Here is a 21,330-nt window from a genome sequence, read left to right on the forward strand (position 1 = left end):
AAAGTCTCTAGTCATGGCCATTAAAGAGAGAATCTTGAACCAAACTCTATCCAGAGAGCAAATATGAAAATAATTATGAATCATTTCTTATAGAAGAAAGTCAGACTCATTCTTCATTTTAATTGATGTGCAAGACAGTCCAAAATAGTCCAACACCCATGGAGAACCACTCACTGGGTTCTTCTTGTGGGGCTGTTACAGTAATCCCCTATCTGCAAGCAAAAACTAGCACCTAGACATCATTTATCGATGACCTGTGACTGGCTTCAGCATAAACAGATTGGTTACCAAGTAAAACCCTGTTGGCAGAAAATCTGCTCTGGGCATGTTTAGGTTTTTATGCTCCTCTTCTCCTGTCAAATTAGCTGTAATAACTTGCCATCAACACATTAAGCCTTCTCTAAGGGGCTGTCATTTAGTTTAGCGGATGTCTTTAAAATCCATTATATTTCTATAGCAATTTAAATTATTACCTTAACATTGCTTTTCTTACTTCCATGAATAAAGTAAGGATGTGCTTTTTATTAGAAAACAACTACTTGCCATCAAAATTGTTCTCTGGTGCCCTGCTTTCCGAAATATAACTATTAAAAGGCCAGGAACATGAGACCAGGGAAGGGGAACTTGTTCAGTTTTTACTAAGACTAATTTTAAACTATCAACCTTCATTTAACATGGATTTTTGTACTGCTTCAAGTCTCAAAAGAGAACATTACAATCCCCAAAGACTAAATCACTTGTCTCTTTTAAGAGTTATCAGAATAGCATTATGCTGAAAGTGACAGCCTGGCTCTGTTCTGTTTGTTAATGCAGCGCAGACTTGCTGGCCAACTGCAACTGGCTGTGAGTCCTTATCGCAAATAAAACTATTTTTGTGCCATTTCTGTTTTTCACTTAAACGTCACCAGCTCTTCCAGACTCAGGACCTGTCAAGTGTTCTGTTGCCAAGACTCTGCCTGTCAGAAAGGTCAGCATCCAGTACCTTCCAGTTGGGTCCCAAAGGGCCTCTCTTGGTTTTGACTGACTGGAATAACGCTGGGTCTTCATCAGCTTTGTAGTCCTGCAAAGGAAAACAAAGTCAGAAGCAGAGAAGAAAACCAGAGAAAATTCTTTAACCTTGCCAGAACAGCCCTTTGCAGCTACTAAACACATGACAGAAACTGACGGGGCTTACTGTGCTTTGCATAAATGCAGGAAAATGCTTCTATATGATATTAAGTTCTCAGTTTGGTTCTCTTTGCTTTAAACTGTTACCTTGTAGCAAAACCAACTACATAATAAAAAGTAATAAAAGTCCTGACTAACAGTCCACCATGACTGGTTGCTGGATAGCTATCTCTTAAGAAATCTTCCGAAACTTTTCAACAGTTTCAGCATTTTGATATACATATAATCACACTCAAGAAATAAAGCCGACCCATACCAGTTTCCACAACACCCACAGATGAAGACACTGGACTCTAACGCCTGCTGGAGAGCAACTGCCATGACGGGAAACACCGAGCAGAACCACGGACGCTGTGGCATCCCCTTGAGCTCTGCCACGGCTGGGTCTGCGGTGGGTGCCTCAGTTAGGAGGCCAGCCACTCCAAAGCCTTGTTCGTGGAGAGCCATGGGTACACAGGCAAACCTTAGGGACTACACTCATGTCAGCCCTGCACTGCCAAGTGAGGTGAGCGAGGGCTTTACGACTCCACATGGGACTCAGTTATAGCATGCCATAGGGAACAGCCCTAAAATCTAGGTTTTATAGGAGGTTTTGGTGTGTAAATTCTGTTTCCCTTAATATCCTCTTTCTGATAGAATGGAAAACATGACAGGAGTAAACCTTTTTAATCCTATCTGCTTTACAAAAGTTCTTTTGTCATTACACACATACATACACACAATCTACAGATAGAAGTAAAAAACTACTTTTGAAGAGCTAACATCCAGATTTAAAAAAAGAAATGAGTTGTAACAGTAACAGTGAACAGAGGTCAGTTGAAAATACTACAGAAGGAGAGCCCCTTTCTTCTTGAGCAGAATTTTTAAACCAGGGGTACTTCACAGCATTTATGGAGGGACCACATACTTTGAGAAAAATGCCCAGACAAGTCAATATGAAAAAAATCATTGTTTTAGAGATAGGGGCAGTGCAAGCACTGAACACATGCCAAAGCATAATACAAACTTTCAAAATCAAAGAAAACACGCTGAGAAGCAGCCAATCAAGACTCAACAGTTATTCAGTAAATGCATATGACGTTAATAATTCCTAAAGAGAAAGTTATAATTAAATTACGTGAGGAAGGAGAAAAGTGAGGTTCGGGTAGACAACAAAACTTTAAAGAAAGATAATTGGGCAAATATGTGACCTTGAACTCCTAACCTCTGTCTTCTAAGAAGCTACAAAAAGGCCCCCCAGAGGGCTAAGACGATTACACAGGCAAACTTGGCTGGCCACGCTGGGCCTTACCACTAAAACACGCAACACGGCGCAGCTACAGGCACGAGGTCAGTCAGCACTGTCCAAGAATGACAAACTGGGGTGAGCCAACTGCAGGGAGTCAGACAACGGGAGTTACTTGGTGTGTCTGGGCACATCAGCAGAAAGTTCAATTACTGTCAGCTAACATGAATTCTTAAATTCCAATTTAGAACCGCACCCTAAAAATTAACAACTTCACTGCTGACTGAGAAAAGAATCAACTGTACAGGTGGTCTCAAGACCTGGATTCACAGTGAGAAATCAGCTGTCCTACTAACAAATACTTGTAACCCCATAACACATTTTCTTCTAGGTCAGAGGCTTGGAAACCCAGAGATAAGCTCGGTTTCCTCCAAAACTGAAAATATTTAACATTATATCAAATAATCACTTTTGACATCATCTCCCTCGATTCCAGGTCTATTTATTGAACAGCCATCACAGAAAAGGTGCATTACATATGCACCATGCAGTGCACAGGATGCTAAGCTAAGAGGTAGTCTAAGGGATCTGAGGACACAAGGAGAGCCAACACCTGGTTCTGGCTCCTAGAAAATCAGTCTAGCTGGGAGCAAAGCAAGAGAGACAAAGAAAAGGTAATCGAAACCCCAGGGACTACATGTTGACTGCCAACAGAGAATGGAGAGGAGAATTACAGACAGAATTGAAACCAACCGACACCAGCCAAGGAAATGTATTTTTAAAATGAGTTTTAACATCATGTTTAAAAGTAGAAAAATCTTACTTCTAAAGAACACTGTGTTAAAATTTTTTATGATAAAATTTTAATTATCTGAATAATGCCCAGAGGTCTGACCACTGTTTAACATTTAACAGTTCATCTCATTTGAAGGAAAAATACTTCCTTTTTTCTTTTTTACTAACTGGGGTGTGACCTTACTGTGGGCATGATGCTCAAGTTTTTGTTTTTTACAAAATCGAAGATATTATGGAGCCTGTCATGAGTTGAATAGTAAACACCACATTTCCTGAATCTAAGAGGCTGCCAGGTACAGGATGCTCCATTATTTTATGTACCATTAAGAAGGAAAACACTAAGCCCATAAAACATGCCACAACTGGAAGACAAATCTGATGAAATAGAGACTGCAGAACTGTCTCTGAGGATGCTAAACTCACCAGCTCCAAGAGAAAGAAAAAACAAAATCCACAAAACGAAGTGTACACAAGTATCAGTAGGGCTGACAGCATACAATAAGGGTAGTACATAAACCAAGGCAGAACTCATTTAAGAAAAGCGAGCTTGGTCTAAAAATTGTATCAGCATAAATTATTTTCATGTAGAGGTAAACTAATTAAGGGGTGACTCACCCTAGGAGGTGGGTCTAAGCATGATTACAGCACCAGTGAATGTGAAAATGTAAGCGGTTGGATTAGATGGACTTTTGGACAACACTCCTTTCTCCTTCCTAACCCCACCCAGCTCCATACCAGGGCGACACCTTAAGGGATTTGCAATACCTATCTGCCATAGATTAATTAACTGAAGAACGTGGAATAACACTTTAAAAATTCTCCACTCTGGACCTAATATACCGATCCTGAAAGTTATTTCCGAGCCTTCATTATTAGTGCTATTCACTGGATAACTTTTCTGAACTATGGATTCACAAAATTATAGAGGTGAACTGTACCTTGAAGACCACCCAAGTCGCTTCAATTCACAAATGAGGAAACCACAGTCCAGCAAGAAGGTGGCATGGCTCACCTACCTGAGAACTTGAACACAAGCCTTCTTACCCTCTCTGTCCTGGGCTCATTCTAGTCCAGCACACAGGAGGACAGCAGAAGTGTGTCCACAAAAGCCAGATAAGCAAAACACATTTCAAAACCACCAAGAAGCAGCAGCACCAGAGGTACCAAAGTGGATTTTCCTATAAGGCATGCATGTGTGCATATAAAATATCACACATACACATATATACATATATCTCCAAAGCTAAGTCTTCCCTCTCTGCTTTTTTCTCTTGAATACAAAGCAGCAAACATTAAGGAAATACTGAAAATGCAACAAAACCCAATTATTAACAATAGCACCTTAACCTTGACAGATGAGGATAATGCATCTTGTCAAAACCTAGGAATTTTTTTGTGCTTTTTAATGTTAGTTTGAATATGTAAATGTTTAATCAGTTGAATTAAGTAGCAAGATATTAAAAAGCAGGAAGCAGGTGTGGTTTTAACAACCTCAGTTTTGTATCTCTATAACAAACATTTAATTTTTTGAACAGTATCTTTTTTGCTACAATTTTATTGTTGGGTAGCTAGTTTGGTCTTTCTGTATATGAAAACCGGCCGATTTATATCCGTATCACAATGAACAAATATATTCCTTCATGTATGACAGTTTCAGCATACAGAATGCAACCTCCGCTACCAATTATAGCTGCAAATGAGCAATAGTGTGGAATGAGACAGCCTGCTGGCTTTGTTAGTATTCTGTCTCCTTTGGGATCCCGTGGGGAAAGGGGAGGCTCTGATGAAGAGAAGCCCTTGGCTCATGGTTTATTGTGCTTGCCACCAGCTGCAGACTTCTCATCTCATTAGTTCTTTTAGAATACTGTGGGTGAAGACAGCTGTAGCCTACTTGAGTCTTCAGCTCCTGGGTATTCTGAAGGCTGAATTTGCTATGCACTTTCTGTAATCCTTGGGAAAAAAAAGAAAGCAAATTCACTAGGCCAAGGAAATGTATTTTTAAAATGAGTTTTAAAATCATGTTTAAAAGTAGAAAAATCTTATTGTTAAGGTGCACTGTGTTTAAACATTTTTATGATCAAATTTTAGTTGTCTGTATAATGCCCAGAGGCCTGGCCAGGATAAGGAAGGGTTTAGTAAAACCATCATTATCAAGTTAGGTGTAATGTCCCCAGACACTGCTTGCTCCACCAATGCTAGCGCCTGAACAACAGAAAAACACAATGGTATCAGCATAAGGTAGATTCAGATAAGTGTTAATACAGCTCTATTTAATTGAAAACTCTTATTTAAGTAAAAAAGGCAAGTCAAGACACCCTTTGGAGAACAAATAAAATAAAATATGGTAAATAAATGGATTACTGAGCCTCTATGCTAGAGCCACAGAATACATTAATTAAATTCTTATAAATAACTGTTTTCTGTCACTGGAATACGAAAGTTGTGCTACGTCTTGGGTACATCTGTTACTCACTACAGTTCTCAATAGAAACTCTCAACAGAAACCAGATTCATTCTGAAGACAAAGGATATTAGTTTTATGAATCTTTTAGCATAGTGGCTGTCCCCCAAAATGCAAGTAAAAAATCTGTGCTGAGCCAACCCAATGTCCTCGAGCCAGACTGAACTCATGATTATAAATGGGGGAGTGAGCAGGTGATGGGGGCAGGCTGGTAAGAGCTTCTTAACAGCTTGTGGAAAAATCGAGATGAGCTCCAGATACCAGAAACTGCTTAAAGAACCATGCCTGGGTTACCACAGGTGAGGTTACAGTAAACTAAGAAAAGGAAAAGAGTGCCCAATCCACATGCATTAGCAACTCCTTGACACCTGCTCTCCCCAAAGAGAAACAATTCTACAGGGTAAACAAAAACTTGAGAGAGATATTAATGCCTTCCTTTAGCACAAGATGATTAATTAGGTGTCTATTCAAATAGCTCAAAGATAATCATTAAGTTTAAAATGCACAGGTATTGCAGCTCAACTTAGCAAAGCTCATTTCTTCTAATCACATCCTAAAAGTAAAGACCAGGATGGGGGAAAGAGCTGAATCAAATATGTAGCTAAACAACAAACATCATTTATTAGCACTGCCCTGTATTTTCCAGTACTGTGGCACTTAGAAAAAAGGAGTTCCCAGATCCTATCACCATTGACCCAGTGCATAGCTAACTGGAGCTGAGAAAACTCAGCTCAGACTCTAAAAGGGAAGCCCATTTAAAAAAAAAAAAAAAAGTTTGCATTAAATTTTGCAAGTAACAGAGGTGTAAAGAGAAAACATTTACTAACTTGTTTAAGAAACTCATTTCAACAGTTATTTTCAAATAAGCAGTTTTCTTTCCTATTTTTAATCACATCTCCCCAGTGACTCCTCACCCTTTCAGGTTCCCATAGAGTACCATTAATGTAGTATAAGTAAATCTCATTAATTCAGGTCCTACCACCTTGGAATTCATAATAATTCGGAAGGGGCTAGACTGAAGTTTATCTTTGCATGATCTATGAAAAAAAGATTTGCTACACAAATTAATAGAGTAACAAGATCTCAGGAGGGCTGTTTAAACAGTTCAGAAGTGTTTTAGAGCAATTCAGAAGCATTCATTTGCATATAATTATTATGCTAATTACAAATCATTCTTATCTATTCATTAAAGCAGATTCCCAAAGGACCACTAATTGTCAATAACTTGTTGGCCTAGTTTCTGTTACTGAATGTACCTCAGAGGAACAAAACTGCATTAAAAAATATTCTCTAATTCAACCCTCTCATTAATCCTTACTGGCTTTCCACCAATGAATCCTTAAAGCTGAATTTTTAAACAACTGCCCTGAGAACTGAGAAATGCAGTCAAACCTACACACCCAAACAGAACACTTTCTTGTAATCTTTTCAATCTCATAGAGACGCTGCACAGAGACCTGGGGTGGGCGAGCTTGGTGGACAGGGGAGGGGGACAGACGCTGTCAACAGAGCTCTGTGCTGAAAGGTGGCCACAGCCTAGAGCACTGCTGGGCTAGAGCACAGCTAGAGTAATCGCCTCCTCCATTCTTTCTCATCTTGTCCGAATCAGAGCCAGAGCCTGCCAACACTGTCATGTTTATGAAGGCAGACCCCCAAAGCCTTTGGAAGGTTGCAAATTGACAAAGAGCAAAAAACTCAGAATTTTAGTTACGAAAAGAAGTTACAACCAAAAGCCTGATGTGACAGACTCCATCTCCTACAACCTGGCAGGGAAACTAAATAGTTGGGCTCCAGAGGCTGGCTGGGTTCCTGGAGAGCCCAGGGCTGGCGGGTACTCCCCAGCCCTCCTCTCAGGGGTCAGTAGGCTACTGGTTTGGATAAGCCTGTGTTTCATACACAAATATACAATATATTTGTTACTGTTACATTATATTTATTATTATATGTTTATATAGTATAGCATTTAAAAATGAAGACATTTTAAACTCTTAAAACCAATGAAGTAAGTTTCAACATACCAACAAGTCAGTTTTATTAAAGATGATCGTTAAATATATATTTTAAAATTAAACCACGTATGCCTAAAACATAAACAATATGTTTAGGAAAGTTTTGCTTAACATAAATGCATTTATTTCCTTAAATGACAGGAGATCACAGAACATATTACATCAAATTCCTTAAACTAAAATGGGAATGTCCTTTTGAAAATGCACAGGGTGAGCCCTCTCCAGTAAAATGTCCATTTTGGTTCATGATCTGGGCTTCAGGCACAGCTGCATCTAAATCCCAGGACCCCATTAATTCCATTAGCACCAATTTAACAAACACTAAATGGGAAATAATTGCAGAAAAAATTTTAACTTTTTTTTTTTTAATAGCAAGAGCAAAATCTGATAAGCAGCATCATTCTTGCTACCATTTTAGGAAAACTTACTTACGTTCCAGGCACACACTTTCTCCTAGTTAACCCTCACAACCTTGGAACAAAGTTACTACCACTGCCACTGGGGGTGAGGAAGTGAAGTTCCTTGCCCAAGTTCACGGTGGCTGAGCAGAGCCGGGACTCAGATGCTGCTCTGTGGACACCCAGGCACCACGAAACGTTACTGCAAAAATGTGACGTGATTTACACTTCATCACTTGATAAGACTCAAGTACCCTAAGGGATGTTTACTCCCACTCAGTCTAGAGAACCTCTCCTTGAGGGCTTTACACTGCTGAAAAGGGCTTTTATAAGGAATCGACTTTAAAAACTTGATTTGGAGCTGTTTATGCTAATTTCTTTAAAAATATCTGCCGTTAGCTGCTCCAAAAAAACCCATTTTCTAACTCTTACCAGACAATTTCTCCCCCCTAGGAACTACTTCACACCTGACCACCTCCACCACCCTCCCTGCTTTTTTTACTTTGAAATCATGGAAGAGATTAGAAGTAAACACCAGTAACAGGTTCTAGTGGAAAAAGTATTTTCTGCAACATAAGCTCGTACACACAGAGTTTTCAGAGAAATTTTAAAATTCTTGCTAAGATTTAAGCAAGCATGAAATAAGCAATGTGCTCTTTTCCCACAAGAGGGCACTGCCATCCAACTATGCCTTCAAATACACAGGACATTCTCTAAATCCACCACTGGATGCAAATCTAAGTGTTCCAGAGTACTTGACCATGTAAGGCAGCCGAATAAAGTGGGAAACATTTTCACATTTCTTTTTAATAAGAACCATGCTTACATTTATTTATATCTTCTTTGAGAATGGAGAAAAGAAAAAACCCTCTGTAACTCACTACAAAAAGGATCTTGACAATGATTTGCTTCACAGCACAGCGAAGGGAGATGAGATAAGCCTTTGACAAGTGACATTTCTTAAGCAAAAGCAAAACCACCACTACCTCAAAACCTGTACTTGAGTTGTTCTGTTTTTTTCCCAGAGGTCAAGGAGGCTCTACTACAAGTCAGGAGCTGGATCACAGCTCTCACCTCTTTATGGTGCACACACTTTAATAAAGAGCTTTTGGAGCTCTTGCACCTATACCGGGGATAAGTTACACCCTTTCAAGATAGAAATGAGTGTCTAGGTTCATTCTAGTGGCAGAAGGGAGAGGTACTCTACTGGGTTGAGTGTCTGCTCATGCCAAGGAGACCTGAAGCATCCGGCAACCACAGGCTCCTCGCACTTGCTGGAGCCCAGCCACAGACTTCCAATAAACAAAGGCTCTCTTCACGGCTGAAGAAGGGGGCAGCCACAGCTCTGGGAGGCAGAAAGCCCTTCTTAGGAAGTGAGAGGCCAACAGCTGGAACAAAAGTAACATCTAAGATGCAGGCGCTTTGTGAAGGCTGTGAGCAGGAATGAACTGGAGTGACGGTCAGCGCTGACCATTTAGGGTTATCAGCTACCAATGGTTAATTCCGAAGTCTATTAGATTGACCCCAAAAGTGTCACTTTTGTGGCTCAAAAGCTGACAAATATTAACAATTTCATATGGTCTGATCAAATATTTAACTTTTTCCAGCCGAATTTCATCACGTTTCTGATTTTAAAGAGAAAAAATTTTAATCTTATAAAGATTACTTAGAAAGCATATTTTATGATTCTTACATTTCTTTAAAATTATGAAGTTTTTTTTTTTTAAAGGCAGTGCAATAAAGCATATGTTGCCAAGACTATCTACTCAAATGTGTAACATCTGGGTACTGTCTCGCAGAATGTCTGATCAAAAGAAAAGATATGCCCGAATCCTTCCTAGAGCACAAGAAACAAGCACTGTTTAAAAGTGTGACCAAAACTTACATGCCTACATAAATTAAACCAAGTTTCATCAGCTTTCCATGGCTGACATTTAGGAAAAAGTATGTTTAAAATGAGCAGTAACTTTAAAACAATACATACTCATGGTTTAAGACAATTATAAAGTGCCAGATTGTTCAGTACTCAAATAATGGAATGGTGTTCAAAGTGAAAACAGCTAAATGGGTGGAAAAGGCAAGTCTTACATGTTCATTTCCAAAGGCAACCAAGATTTCAGAAAATCAGATACAGCTTAGCATACTTCTGCTCTCAACTAAAATGGGCCCACCAAAACATATCCACCAAACAAATGGATCATAACCGGAGAACAAATGGTCAGTGCTGGAAAGAACAAGCAAAAAGCACAAACTTTAAAAGCCAATTCATTTTCCTGGAGACCACCATCACCACGGGACTCCTACAAGCGGCTTGGATGAGCCCAACAATCCCATTACTGCCTTTGGATAGACAATTAAATGGTGGGGGCTCTTCATTTAGTAAAGTACTAAACTCCAAATCTCCCATCTAGCCAGCCTTTGAACCCGGACTTTGCAGGCACCCTGGAGCCCAGCACTGGTCTCTATCAGTTGTGAGAACAAAAGCTCTTTGGTGGAGGGCACTTGACACCACCAGACTACACAATCAGAAAATAGGAACTCCAAGTCACTTAGAAACACTTTAACATGTTCACTGATTAAGAATCTTGCAGGCTCTTCAGACAGATACAATTATTACTTTATCTGGAAAAATATTTACCACACCAACACAGAGCAAATAGCAAGTTCCAATAAATGTTTGCTAAATGAACATGAAAATATATGAGTGGTGCTCACTGTAAGTACCCACACCAAAAGACATCTTAGGGTCTCCAATCCTTTTATTCTGTTGTATGTATGCAAATTTCCAAATATGCCAGAGTTTAGCAGTTATGGATGGAGGTAACAAAGGCCACCGACGAAAGCTGCTATTTCGGGGGGCAAGAGAAGATGGATGGAAGAGCCAGCACTTGCTTGTTTTAAATAAATTGAGAATACTCTTAATCAACATAATGCAAAGGAAGGAACAGCATACAGTGAGATGTTCTAGAAAAATAAGTCAGCAGCCCTGCTTTTGAGTCCACTGGTAACGTGGCTTGTGGGAAAGTTACAGCACTTCCCTGAGCTGAAACTCCTAAACAGTAAAATTAGCGACTGGTGTGAATGTTTTGGGACCATGGCCTCCAATTGAGATTCCTTCTGCTTCCAAAATCCTAGAAGGAGAGTGCCCCCTCTACAATGTTGACCAGTAACAGCGTACTAGAGCACTTCCCAAGGGTGAGCAGAAATCACCTAGAGAGCTGGACAGAGACAGCCCAGGGCCTGGAAGGTTCTGACCTGGGAGGAGGAGAATTTACATCTCTAACAAGCTGCCCAAGGGCAGACCTTGCTTAAAAGAAAAGCGTTTTGGCCAGAGTCCTAGCTAAGGTTCTGAGAGGCAAGCTTAGGAGTTAGCCACAATGTTCCCCAGAGGGCCTCAGGGGCCCTAAAAAGAAGCTTGTAACCTCTAAAGAACGGTCAGAGAACTGGACCAGTGGGCAGATCCAGCCACAACTGAGATCCACACATGTACGGCCTTCTGGCCGTGGTGGGGGTGTTCTCCAAAGGAGCCCAAACAAGTGGGGAAACTACGTAGGCTGGAATGGAGCAGAGGGGTTCCAGGCCCCGCGAGGGAGTGAACTTTATCAGCAGCCCTGGCCTCTCACCTGGGAGTTCCTGTGTCCCCTGGGGTAGCAAGGAAAGAAGCAGGACTAGTGAGTGGAACCACACTTTGCTCCAGGAGCTCCTGCTGAAAAAGCTGCTCAGGAGAAGTTTTCTACTGGAAGGAGATGGCACAGAGCCATCTGGAGTCCAACAGCGGCGACCCAAGGACCACAGCCCAGGGAGGGAGGTTTGGCTACTGGGGGCAGGCATCAGGGCTGAGGGCATAGAGCTCTGAGTCCAGAGTGTGAGACACCTCCTCGCCACCACTTCCCAGGGGGGACAATCGCAAATGTGGAGGAAAAAAAAAGGACTTGGGGTAAACACGACATGGCAACCAAGGCAATTATACTCATGAGCATGTAAGGATAACGACCTGAGAGTAACAAATGGGGCAGAGGGGGGTTAAAAAGGACAGAAGAAGGAAGAGATCTGTATGAAATCTGAGCTTTATCTTAAGAGCACAAGCTTCCTGGGTCACTCACCATGAAAGTGCCCCTCTGAGCTCTTTGAGGAGTCTCCACTAAGGACCTGATCCATCAGACCACACCTTGCACATCCTTTCTGTGACCCAGAAACAATATGGCATGTGAGTTTCTAGCTTGTGTGTCTTCCTTTTAGGAATACCATCTTCAGTGAAACAACACTAAGGTTAAAAAACTGGGCAACTCTTGGCTTTGAAATGCCTCATTTGGGAAAAATCTTTCACCTTTAATTAATACACCCTAAGATGATGAAAAACGGAAAAAATTATTCTCTCTTTAAACCTGCTGCATTTTAATTTGGCATAGATCTATATTTTTCAACTATATCTCCCAAACTTTTATGCCATTAATATTTGCTTATTACTGACATCTAAAAAGCAGATGTTCAGCTTTATCAATTTTAGACCTGTGAGCCTTAAAAATTTGAATTGAACATTTATTTCCACGAAAAAAAGTTATAAATTATAAAAATAAAGTCCCATAGCATGTACTTCAGAGGAAGCATAGACTACAGAGAAAGGCTGATACAATCCTTTCCCAGTTACACATAAATACCTAAAATGTGGTTCCAATTTCTTTTTCTTTTCTTTTCTTTTTTTAAAATTGTGCTCATTTTCTTTCAAATTACTTCCAAAAACGAAGGTCTCTCTGATGTTAATCGTGTGTACACTTCGGCTTACACTTTAAAGACTCTTCCTCTCCTGGGAAGTGACTTTTGTATACAAATCATGGAAAGCTACTTAGACAAAGTGCTGGAGATGATTAAAAGGGGCCAGATTCAAATTCATACCTTAAAAAAAAGCAGAAGCAGATGTCAACTGACTCATTTGTGTATATTTTGGAAATGAGTTGAAGATATGCATGTGCATTTCATCAGGACATTTAAAGAATTCTCAACTTTTTATTGTGGTTATGTATCAACAATGACTTTAGGAATTAAAAATACTTTAAAACTTGTATTCTGGTGTTTTACGCTGGACACCTTGACTCCTCCTTACAATCTGATCTAACTGAAACACTTTTTAATCTGACAGAAAGGCATCTGCTCATTCAGAAAGGACAGAGTCTTTAGAACTGAAGGCACGTCACATATACTTCATAATCCAGAATTAGTAAAGAAGGAGCTAAAGTAGCATTTGTCCATTTAATATTTGAACAATAAAAACTTCATTTCCTCCAAACTGTCTCCCCATTGCCCTGCTTTTTTTTCACACCACAGAGGAAAAAATCTGCAAATTCTCTTTGACTGATCAAACATTTACTGAAGAGCTCTCTGCATGTCAGGCATTGAGCATCTTGTTAGGTCCTAGAAACAGAGATGATCAGTACAGTCCAGGCCCCCAAGGGGCACCCAATTTACTGAGGAAGGCTTTTCAAGAGTGATATCTGGGTTATATTTGAAATGGGGGAGGGGCAAGAAGCTGAGGGGATGGAGGAGATGTGGGGGCAGGGGGTGTGTTCTGATGGAACATGATGTGCTCAGTGGCTGCTGCAATTACAAGCAGAAGGAGCCTTCCCTCTAAAAGGATTTAACATCTTAATACTTCACTCCAATGCCTCTTTCCACTAAAACAAGAAATCTGTTTTGCATGGTAGCCAAAAGAAATTGGGTGGGGACATTTAAGCAGAAATCTCAGACTGCTCAGCTTGTTTCATTAGGCAGTGCTGTTATCTTCTAGAAAATACCAGAGAATGGTGGCTATAGTAACAGTCCTATGCAGATTTCCCATAAGTCATCAAGGAAAAAACCAAATAACCCATAAATTTAAATGTATATATGATTTCTGTAGCAAATTACTCTGTGACTCTGCATCACACTGACAGTTTTTACAACTCCTTGTACCTAGAGTTATTTTGACAATGTCATCCTTCGATTATGTAAATATGTCAAAGCATCCACCCAAGTATTCAGTTACACTGTGGGTCTAATCACACATCCCTTCTATGCATGGTGAAGTACAGTGCATAAGCATGACCAAAACCCAGCAAGTCTACAAGGAGAGCAACCCAGCAGAGAGAGTTAAACGCTAGAAGCAGTCAACAGTTACTCTCAACTAGAATAACGTTCAGGGCTGTGTTTGTATTAAATCCAGCTGCAGTGACAGAAACCCCCCACCAGGTGGAGTAAAAAGATTCAAGCTTCACTTCCAACTTCCTGGTTTCTTAACTCCCAACCTTTTCACATTTGTCCTGATTTGGGAGAGCTGGCTACTTATCCTCTCAAAATTACTAACCGACTGTTTTTACTTCTTTTAAAGCAAGTAGTATGCAGGACAGAAATTCAACCATTTAAGACGTTTTAAGAAAATTTAGCTCATTCAAGTAAAACCAGAGTTCATTAAAAACAAAATAAAAACCAAGGAATTAAGTCAGACTGAGACTAAAACCTCCAGGAGTTAAGGTGCCAGGCTGAGCATGGAGAGATGACTACACCTTCAGGTCTCCCTACTGAAAATCTACCTTGTTGGCCCATGCACAGTTACCAAGCTCCCAATTCTAGTATCACTTTAATCCTTAAAGAGCAAGCTTTAGGTACTAAAGATTGGCCACTGGTATGGCAGACGTATCCTAAGATGACCCTTTTCTGCCACTGAGTCACAATCTTGTGTAATCTCCTCCCCTGAGAACAGGTGGAAGCTGTGACTTGCTTCTAACCAAGAGACTGTGGCAAAGGTGATGGGCTGTCATTTCTTTGATTAGGTTACATTACACGGCAACTCAATTTGTGGTGATCTGTCATGTAGCAACAGAAAACTGAACACTGAGTGAGGACATCCCCTCACCCCAGTCCACTGGGCATGTCTCTGCCAGACCCTGACTCTTCTACCCCATCTAATCTAGCTGCTCCCATTTGCTGAAGAATCACTGTCACCACCATCTTATACACATTTCTTGACCTCTATATGTAAGCAAGCAAATACATGCATATAGATATTATCTTTTTCTCTCCACATTATCTTGGAAAGGATACCCTATCAGTACAAAAAGACTCACTCCCTTCTGGTGACTACACTGAACTCCACCATACGGGTGGAACCACGTTTTTCATCAGTTCCCCATCGATGGAGAAACATTTAAGACTTCAGACTGTTTCCTTATAAAAATCTTATGCTTATACATTTGGTACTTCTCATTGAGTAGGACCAATTCCTAGAAGTGGAATTTTGCTGGGGCAAAAGGCACGTGCATTTGCAATTCTGCAACAGAGGTTGTGTGACTTACACGCCCACAGGGAATGTATGTGAGTGCCTGATTCCTCACCCCTGGCCAACCCAGGTGTTACAGGTTAGTTTCTTCATTGCCCTCAAGCTCATCAGCTTCATTTGACACCTATTCACAAGTCGCCACTCTGTGAAGAGTTCTGTGTTCCTGAACACAGAACAAGACAGCAAAGAAATGAACAAGAGCTGAAACTCAGCAGAGGGGAAGACTGATGCCAATGAAAGTGAAATCCCCCAGAGGCAGATCCTGCAGGACACACAGGCTTTGGACAGAGAGGAAGGTTCCCAGAAGGGAGGCCAGAACAAGCAGTGTGACGTGGCCAGTGGCAGACCAGCTTGAGGAGAGGAAGACAGTGCTCAAGTGGCAGCTTGAAAAGGGACAAAGCAGACAGGGCCTCTGCTCGGAAGGAGTCGAGCCAGTGGAAAGAATACTGGACTGAGTTAGAATTTCCACTTCAGGCATCAGCTCAACAACCTTGAGAAAAACGCAGTTTATCTGGCCTTAGCTTCCTTACTTGTACAACAGGACCTCCCTGTTTAGCCCTGAAACCAAACTATGTGTAGCTGCAGAACTGTGTTCAAAGTAAATCGTATGGTGAAGACTAGTGTAAGACATGCAGAACTGTGCTGGGAGAGGGGCAGAGGGAACTTCCCAGCCCCATGCTCTAGGCACTTGTCCTAACAACCAGAGTGGTTTCCAAGAAACTTAGGGTTCTGGAAAGCACAGTTTGAAAGCACTGAGGCCTAGGTAGCTAAGGTTCCCTTCAACTCTATTATTCCAACCTCTCCCTCAGTGTTGGATAACACACCTGTACCTCTGCCTCTATTCTGCTTGCCTGCAATTCACTCATTCATTCAACATGCATTCACCGAGTACCTATTACAACCCAGGCACTGTTCTAGGAGCTGGTGAGGCAAGGGTTAACAGTACAAAGATTCTTCCCCCTGGGGTTCAATTTCTATTTAGAAGGGAGAGAGAAAAACATGTACAATACATCAGAGCAACCCGGGTGAGAGGGAAAACTGTAATGAGAGTGGGGGTAGACCACTCCACCCATCAAAATACTACTCGTCGTCATATTATGACTCTTCCTCAGTCTTTTCAGACCTCTGTCCTCACAGATCATTTCTTTTCTCTGAAATCCTGGTGCGCTCTGGACCAAGCATACACCTCCACCATTTGTAACTATCTCACTGTACGGGGTTTGTCTCACCCAGAGTGTAAGCCTCTTGAGGGTACTGTACCAATCTTGAGGAGCTCCCGGGGGCTATGCCAGCAGCACAGACTGAGCCCCACGATATGAGTTGACTGCTATGACAACTTGGCCATTTCAGAAATGCAAGTGCGTTCTTAAAGCCTCCTTTGACACCATGGGCTATAATTTCCAAGGAACATAAAAGTGCAGAATCAAAGGAACAAATTAATTCAACAGAAAACCAAACTGGATCTGGCAAGAAGTAAGGAATGCCAGGTGGTCCAGGTGTTTGCAATAGAAGCTAATTCTAATGCAAACATTAACTAGTGGAGGCCAAGCAGATGGGGGGTGGAATCTGAAGGGAGAGTGTGGGGCAACCGTCTGTGCCAGCAGAGGGGACAGAGGAGGCTGTGCAGAAGGCAGAGGCAGAGCCCGAGCCCCGTGACTCCCCCTGCTCCACCCACCTCAGCCTTCACAGGCCCCCAGGCAGCTCCGTGCTCTGCTCCTCACCCCAAGCCCCGAACTGTCAAGGGCACCCTCACCTCCCACCACACAGAGTTCCCCTCTCCCCTTTTATAGCAGAAAATATGCATGTCAAGGTTTTTTCTTTCTTTCTTTTTTTAATGTCAAAAGGTCTGAGAATCCCTACACGATATCATTTGTACTTGTAGTTTCCACAACTGAGAAAACAAACAAAAAGCTGCTGTGACACACGTGTTCACAGTAGCACTATTTACAATCGCCAAAAGGTGGAAATAACCCAAATGTCCACCAACAGAATAATGCATAAACAGAACATGGTGTTCATACACTGGACTATTCTTCATGCATAAAAAAGAATGACAAAATGACACATGCTACAAGGTGGATGAACCTTGAAAACATTATACCAAAGTAAAAGAAGCCACAAACAGAATGCCAGATATTGCTATGATTCCATCTATATAAAATATCCCAGGGCTTCCCTGGTGGTGCAGTGGTTGAGAATCTGCCTGCTAATGCAGGGGACACGGGTTCGAGCCCTGGTCTGGGAAGATCCCACATGCCACGGAGCAGCTGGGCCCGTGAGCCACAACTACTGAGCCTGCGCGTCTGGAGCCTGTGCCCCGCAATGGGAGGGGCCGCGATAGTGAAAGGCCCGCGCACCGCGATGAAGAGTGGTCCCTGCACCGCGATGAAGAGTGGCCCCCACTTGCCGTAACTAGAGAAAGCCCTCGCACGAACCGAAGACCCAACACAACCAAAAATAAAGAAATAAATAAATAAAGTAGCTATAAAATTAAAAAAAAAAAAAAAAAAAAGAGTTCCCTTTAAAAAAAAAAAAGATGTTAAAAATATCCCAAACAGGTAAAACCATAGGGGCAGAAAACACTTAGTGGTAGCCAAAGGTTGGGAGGAGGGAGCAGTGAGGAGTGATGGGTACAGGGTGTCCTTTCGGGGAGGTGAGAATGTTCTAGAACTAGATGGTTGTGATGGTTGTACAACACTGTGAACGTATTAAACGCCACTGAGCTGCACATTTAAAATGTTTGAAGTGGTAAATTTAATGTGTATTTTATTACAATAAAGGTACTGTGAATTCAGTAAACTTTAAAATTAACTAATCTTTAAAGTGTAACTTGGAAAACAGGAGCTATGAACGGTGAAAAACAAAACCACACATACATATGTGAACACTTATTCACTCTCCAAACAATGCTTGGTGTACAGATTCTCAGAACTCCTGCTAAGAATAATGACAATAATGGCAAACATTTATTAAAGTAGGCACTGCTCTAAGTGCTCAAATTTAATCCTGTGAGATAATTAGCCCCATTTTTCACAAGATAAAACAGGGAGAGAGGTTAAGTAACTAAATAGCCAGTAGGAAGCAAGACCTCAGAATTTGAATCTGAAGCGCATATAGTTTCAGAATGTATGTTCTCAGTGACAGAGCCATGGACTCAACAATGCAGACCCCTCTCATCTGGGCCCAATCCATTCTCTCTCACTATCTATCCCCCCCAACATCCTTCCAAAAAGAATGCCACCTGCTGAGCCTCTGCACTGTGGTGCCTTCCAGCCAGAGCCCCTGTGGCAATGCTGCTATCGTGCATCCCAGGCCAGCAGTGCCTTCCCTCCTCTCTGGAGGTGAGGCTGGGGTGGAAGGAAGGGAATGAGGGCCTCCAGGGCTCTTGCACAGTTGGCCTGAACTGTTCTTTCCCCTTGCACTCTTGCCTGCAAACATTGTTTGGGAGCCCATTTTAGCCTGAGGACAGGAACAAAGAACTACTCTTGTACCCCCGGCAAAACCAAAGGTGCCTTGTGCTCTGCTGGAGAACAAGATGGAATGCAAACCTCTGAGCCACAAGACTGGACCGTTCTGCTTGGCCAGCACAACTTAGTCAAACACCCGCAATACGATCCGAGTGCCTTCACCCAATCCTGGTGGGCAGCACTGATGTTCCAGGCGTCTGAGCTCCCCTGACCTAGCCATTAGTGACCCACTCCCAGTGATCTGTCACCCTATCACCACTCTTCAACATACATGAACTCATGGCTGGAAGAGATACCAAGAGAGATAAAGGGGCCAAACAGACACCTGAATATTGTTTTTAAAACAGAATATACATTCATTTCTAAGGATAAAAAAGTCCAATATAACTTCAGAGGTGGAAATATCACTAAAACTGAAATAACTTCAAATCACAGCATGACTAGAATTTAAGAATTTCTATGACAAGAGTCCCTTATCAGTGCTCACACTTCTTATCGGGGAGGGGGCCCTAAACAGAACAGGACCTGGCCTAGCAGAGGGTCACTGCTGGCAGTCCCAACCCCAGTGATTTCTGAAAAAAGGTCGAACCTTTGTTTTTGAAAGCTTACCTTTCAATTTCAATGGCAAAACCAGACATTTATTATTTGGGTTATTTCTGTTCAGCTTACAACACTGCTCAAGTTCAGGGAATAAGCACAAAAATGAAATGGAAAGGGATCCTAACTGAATGTGCCGTGCTTTGCCATGACAAACCAAGGGGTGCCACTCTTACTGCAAAGCTTTAGTTCTCTAGACTAGCAGGAAGAGGGCCACTGGTTATTTTAGCACGTAAAAAATCCACAACTGTACCCCACACACTATAAGAACTGAGTTAACATTTATAAACTGGGGCAAAGTAATAACAAGGGTCTTAATTGCTGGGGTTGGGGGGAGGGGGGCAGTGATTGGTGAGGAGTAAGGGTCCTTACTTTTTGGGAAAACATTTTTTTTAAATTAAGTCAAAAGTCTAGAGTACAAATAATTACATCTAGTAAGACTCAAAAGAGAAAGCTACACAACTGTTAGACTGGGATATTCTACCATCAACCATTTCCCACAAATGACAACTTTAGCCCTGAATTACTGAAAATTTGTATGTACATTAAATTTTTGCTTTCTTAATCAGACTTTAAACGTATAAGGGACCCATGGTATTTAAAGAAGCTCAAGAGAAAATTCTTTTGTAAAATAATGTTATTTTTTTCCCCCCCAATGAAAACAAACTCCTATGTATATCCTGGGTATACTGGGATTTCTCAGAGGGATCACCTGTGCAAAGGTGAAATCTGCACAAAAAAACAAATCACCTTCTCTCTTATTCTCTGATCTCTTTCGCTGCTCTGATCTCTTTTTGGACCCAGACCTAAGTTCCAGGCTTATGTCAGTGTAGAAAGGTAGGTCATACCAGAAAAAAAATAGAACAATTTTTAGATGTAAAAGGCAACAGGTTAAAACGTCATCGAGTTGTACATCATACTTACTGCTGGTTCAACTTGACTTCGATCAGCAATATCTATGTGGACAATTTCAACAGTTTTCCATGTGTTCGGATCTAAACCGTGTACCTATATATGACAAAGAGAAAGGAAACAAAGCAAACTGTTAGGCAAAACTACTACACTTACATACATAATCTTTTATCTTTAGACTCTCGGAGTACATTATGAGGAATAAAAAAAATCCAAATTGCTATTTCATTAAATTAGTTGTCTGAAGGCTGGAGGGATCTCAAGATTGTTTACCTCTGTAACCCCAAATAATAAGTGGGGACGGGGGAGGGGGAGAGGGAAGAGGATAATGCCAAATTAACAGAAATCTGTCACCATTATTTTCTGGTAGCCCTTAGAGATGATTTATACAAAAAATGTACCTGACCTATGTTTAACCCAAATGGTACATGACAAAGTCCTTGTAACCTCTAAGTCCTAGACAAACAGAAGGTGACACTATAATTACATTTTAAGAGGCTGCACTGTATGGTCTAAATCCTCTCCTGTATTTGATTATCCTAAAGCTATTCAGTTTCAGTAGGATGTCAATTCCTCTATATACCTCATATGTTGTTCAATCATTTATTTCTGAAACTCCATCTACGAACCCATAAAGAACTGTTTAAAAACTGCCAAAGATACGCCCATGTGAAAACTAAAAATGGCAAATTAAATCATACAGACTAAAGCATACCAAAATACCTCATTTCGACTCTAAATTTTAGAGCTACTGTTAAAAAAAAAAAAACATGAAAAGTCAAATGATCATCTCGAAGAAAAACTCAAGTCAAATACTACAAATTATCATTAAAGTTCTACTGATTGGCACCAGTAACATTAAAGCACAGGAAGAAAAGAATCTACCACAATTACCATAAACTTACTTTCCCATAACAGCCTATCGTAAGGTTGGAACGGTAGTTCTCAAACTGGAATGCCCACCAGAAAATAGACTGCTGGACCCCATTT

At 41.2% G+C, this 21,330-nt stretch overlaps 1 protein-coding gene across 2 annotated transcripts in view; it reads right to left on the reverse strand.

Moving 5' to 3' along the window:
* Positions 1–21,330, reverse strand: part of PITPNB (phosphatidylinositol transfer protein beta) — a 61,673-nt gene that overhangs the window by 20,759 nt on the left and 19,584 nt on the right. For both annotated transcript variants that reach the window (XM_057526638.1, XM_057526639.1), the window contains exons 7-8: positions 20,353–20,436; positions 983–1,060 (exon numbers count right to left, since the gene is read on the reverse strand). In XM_057526638.1, the coding sequence (XP_057382621.1) occupies positions 983–1,060; positions 20,353–20,436 (162 nt within the window). The remainder of the gene's footprint in view (positions 1–982; positions 1,061–20,352; positions 20,437–21,330) is intronic.

This window comes from Balaenoptera acutorostrata, chromosome 13, assembly GCF_949987535.1.
Source record: "Balaenoptera acutorostrata chromosome 13, mBalAcu1.1, whole genome shotgun sequence".
Classification (NCBI taxonomy): domain Eukaryota; kingdom Metazoa; phylum Chordata; class Mammalia; order Artiodactyla; family Balaenopteridae; genus Balaenoptera; species Balaenoptera acutorostrata.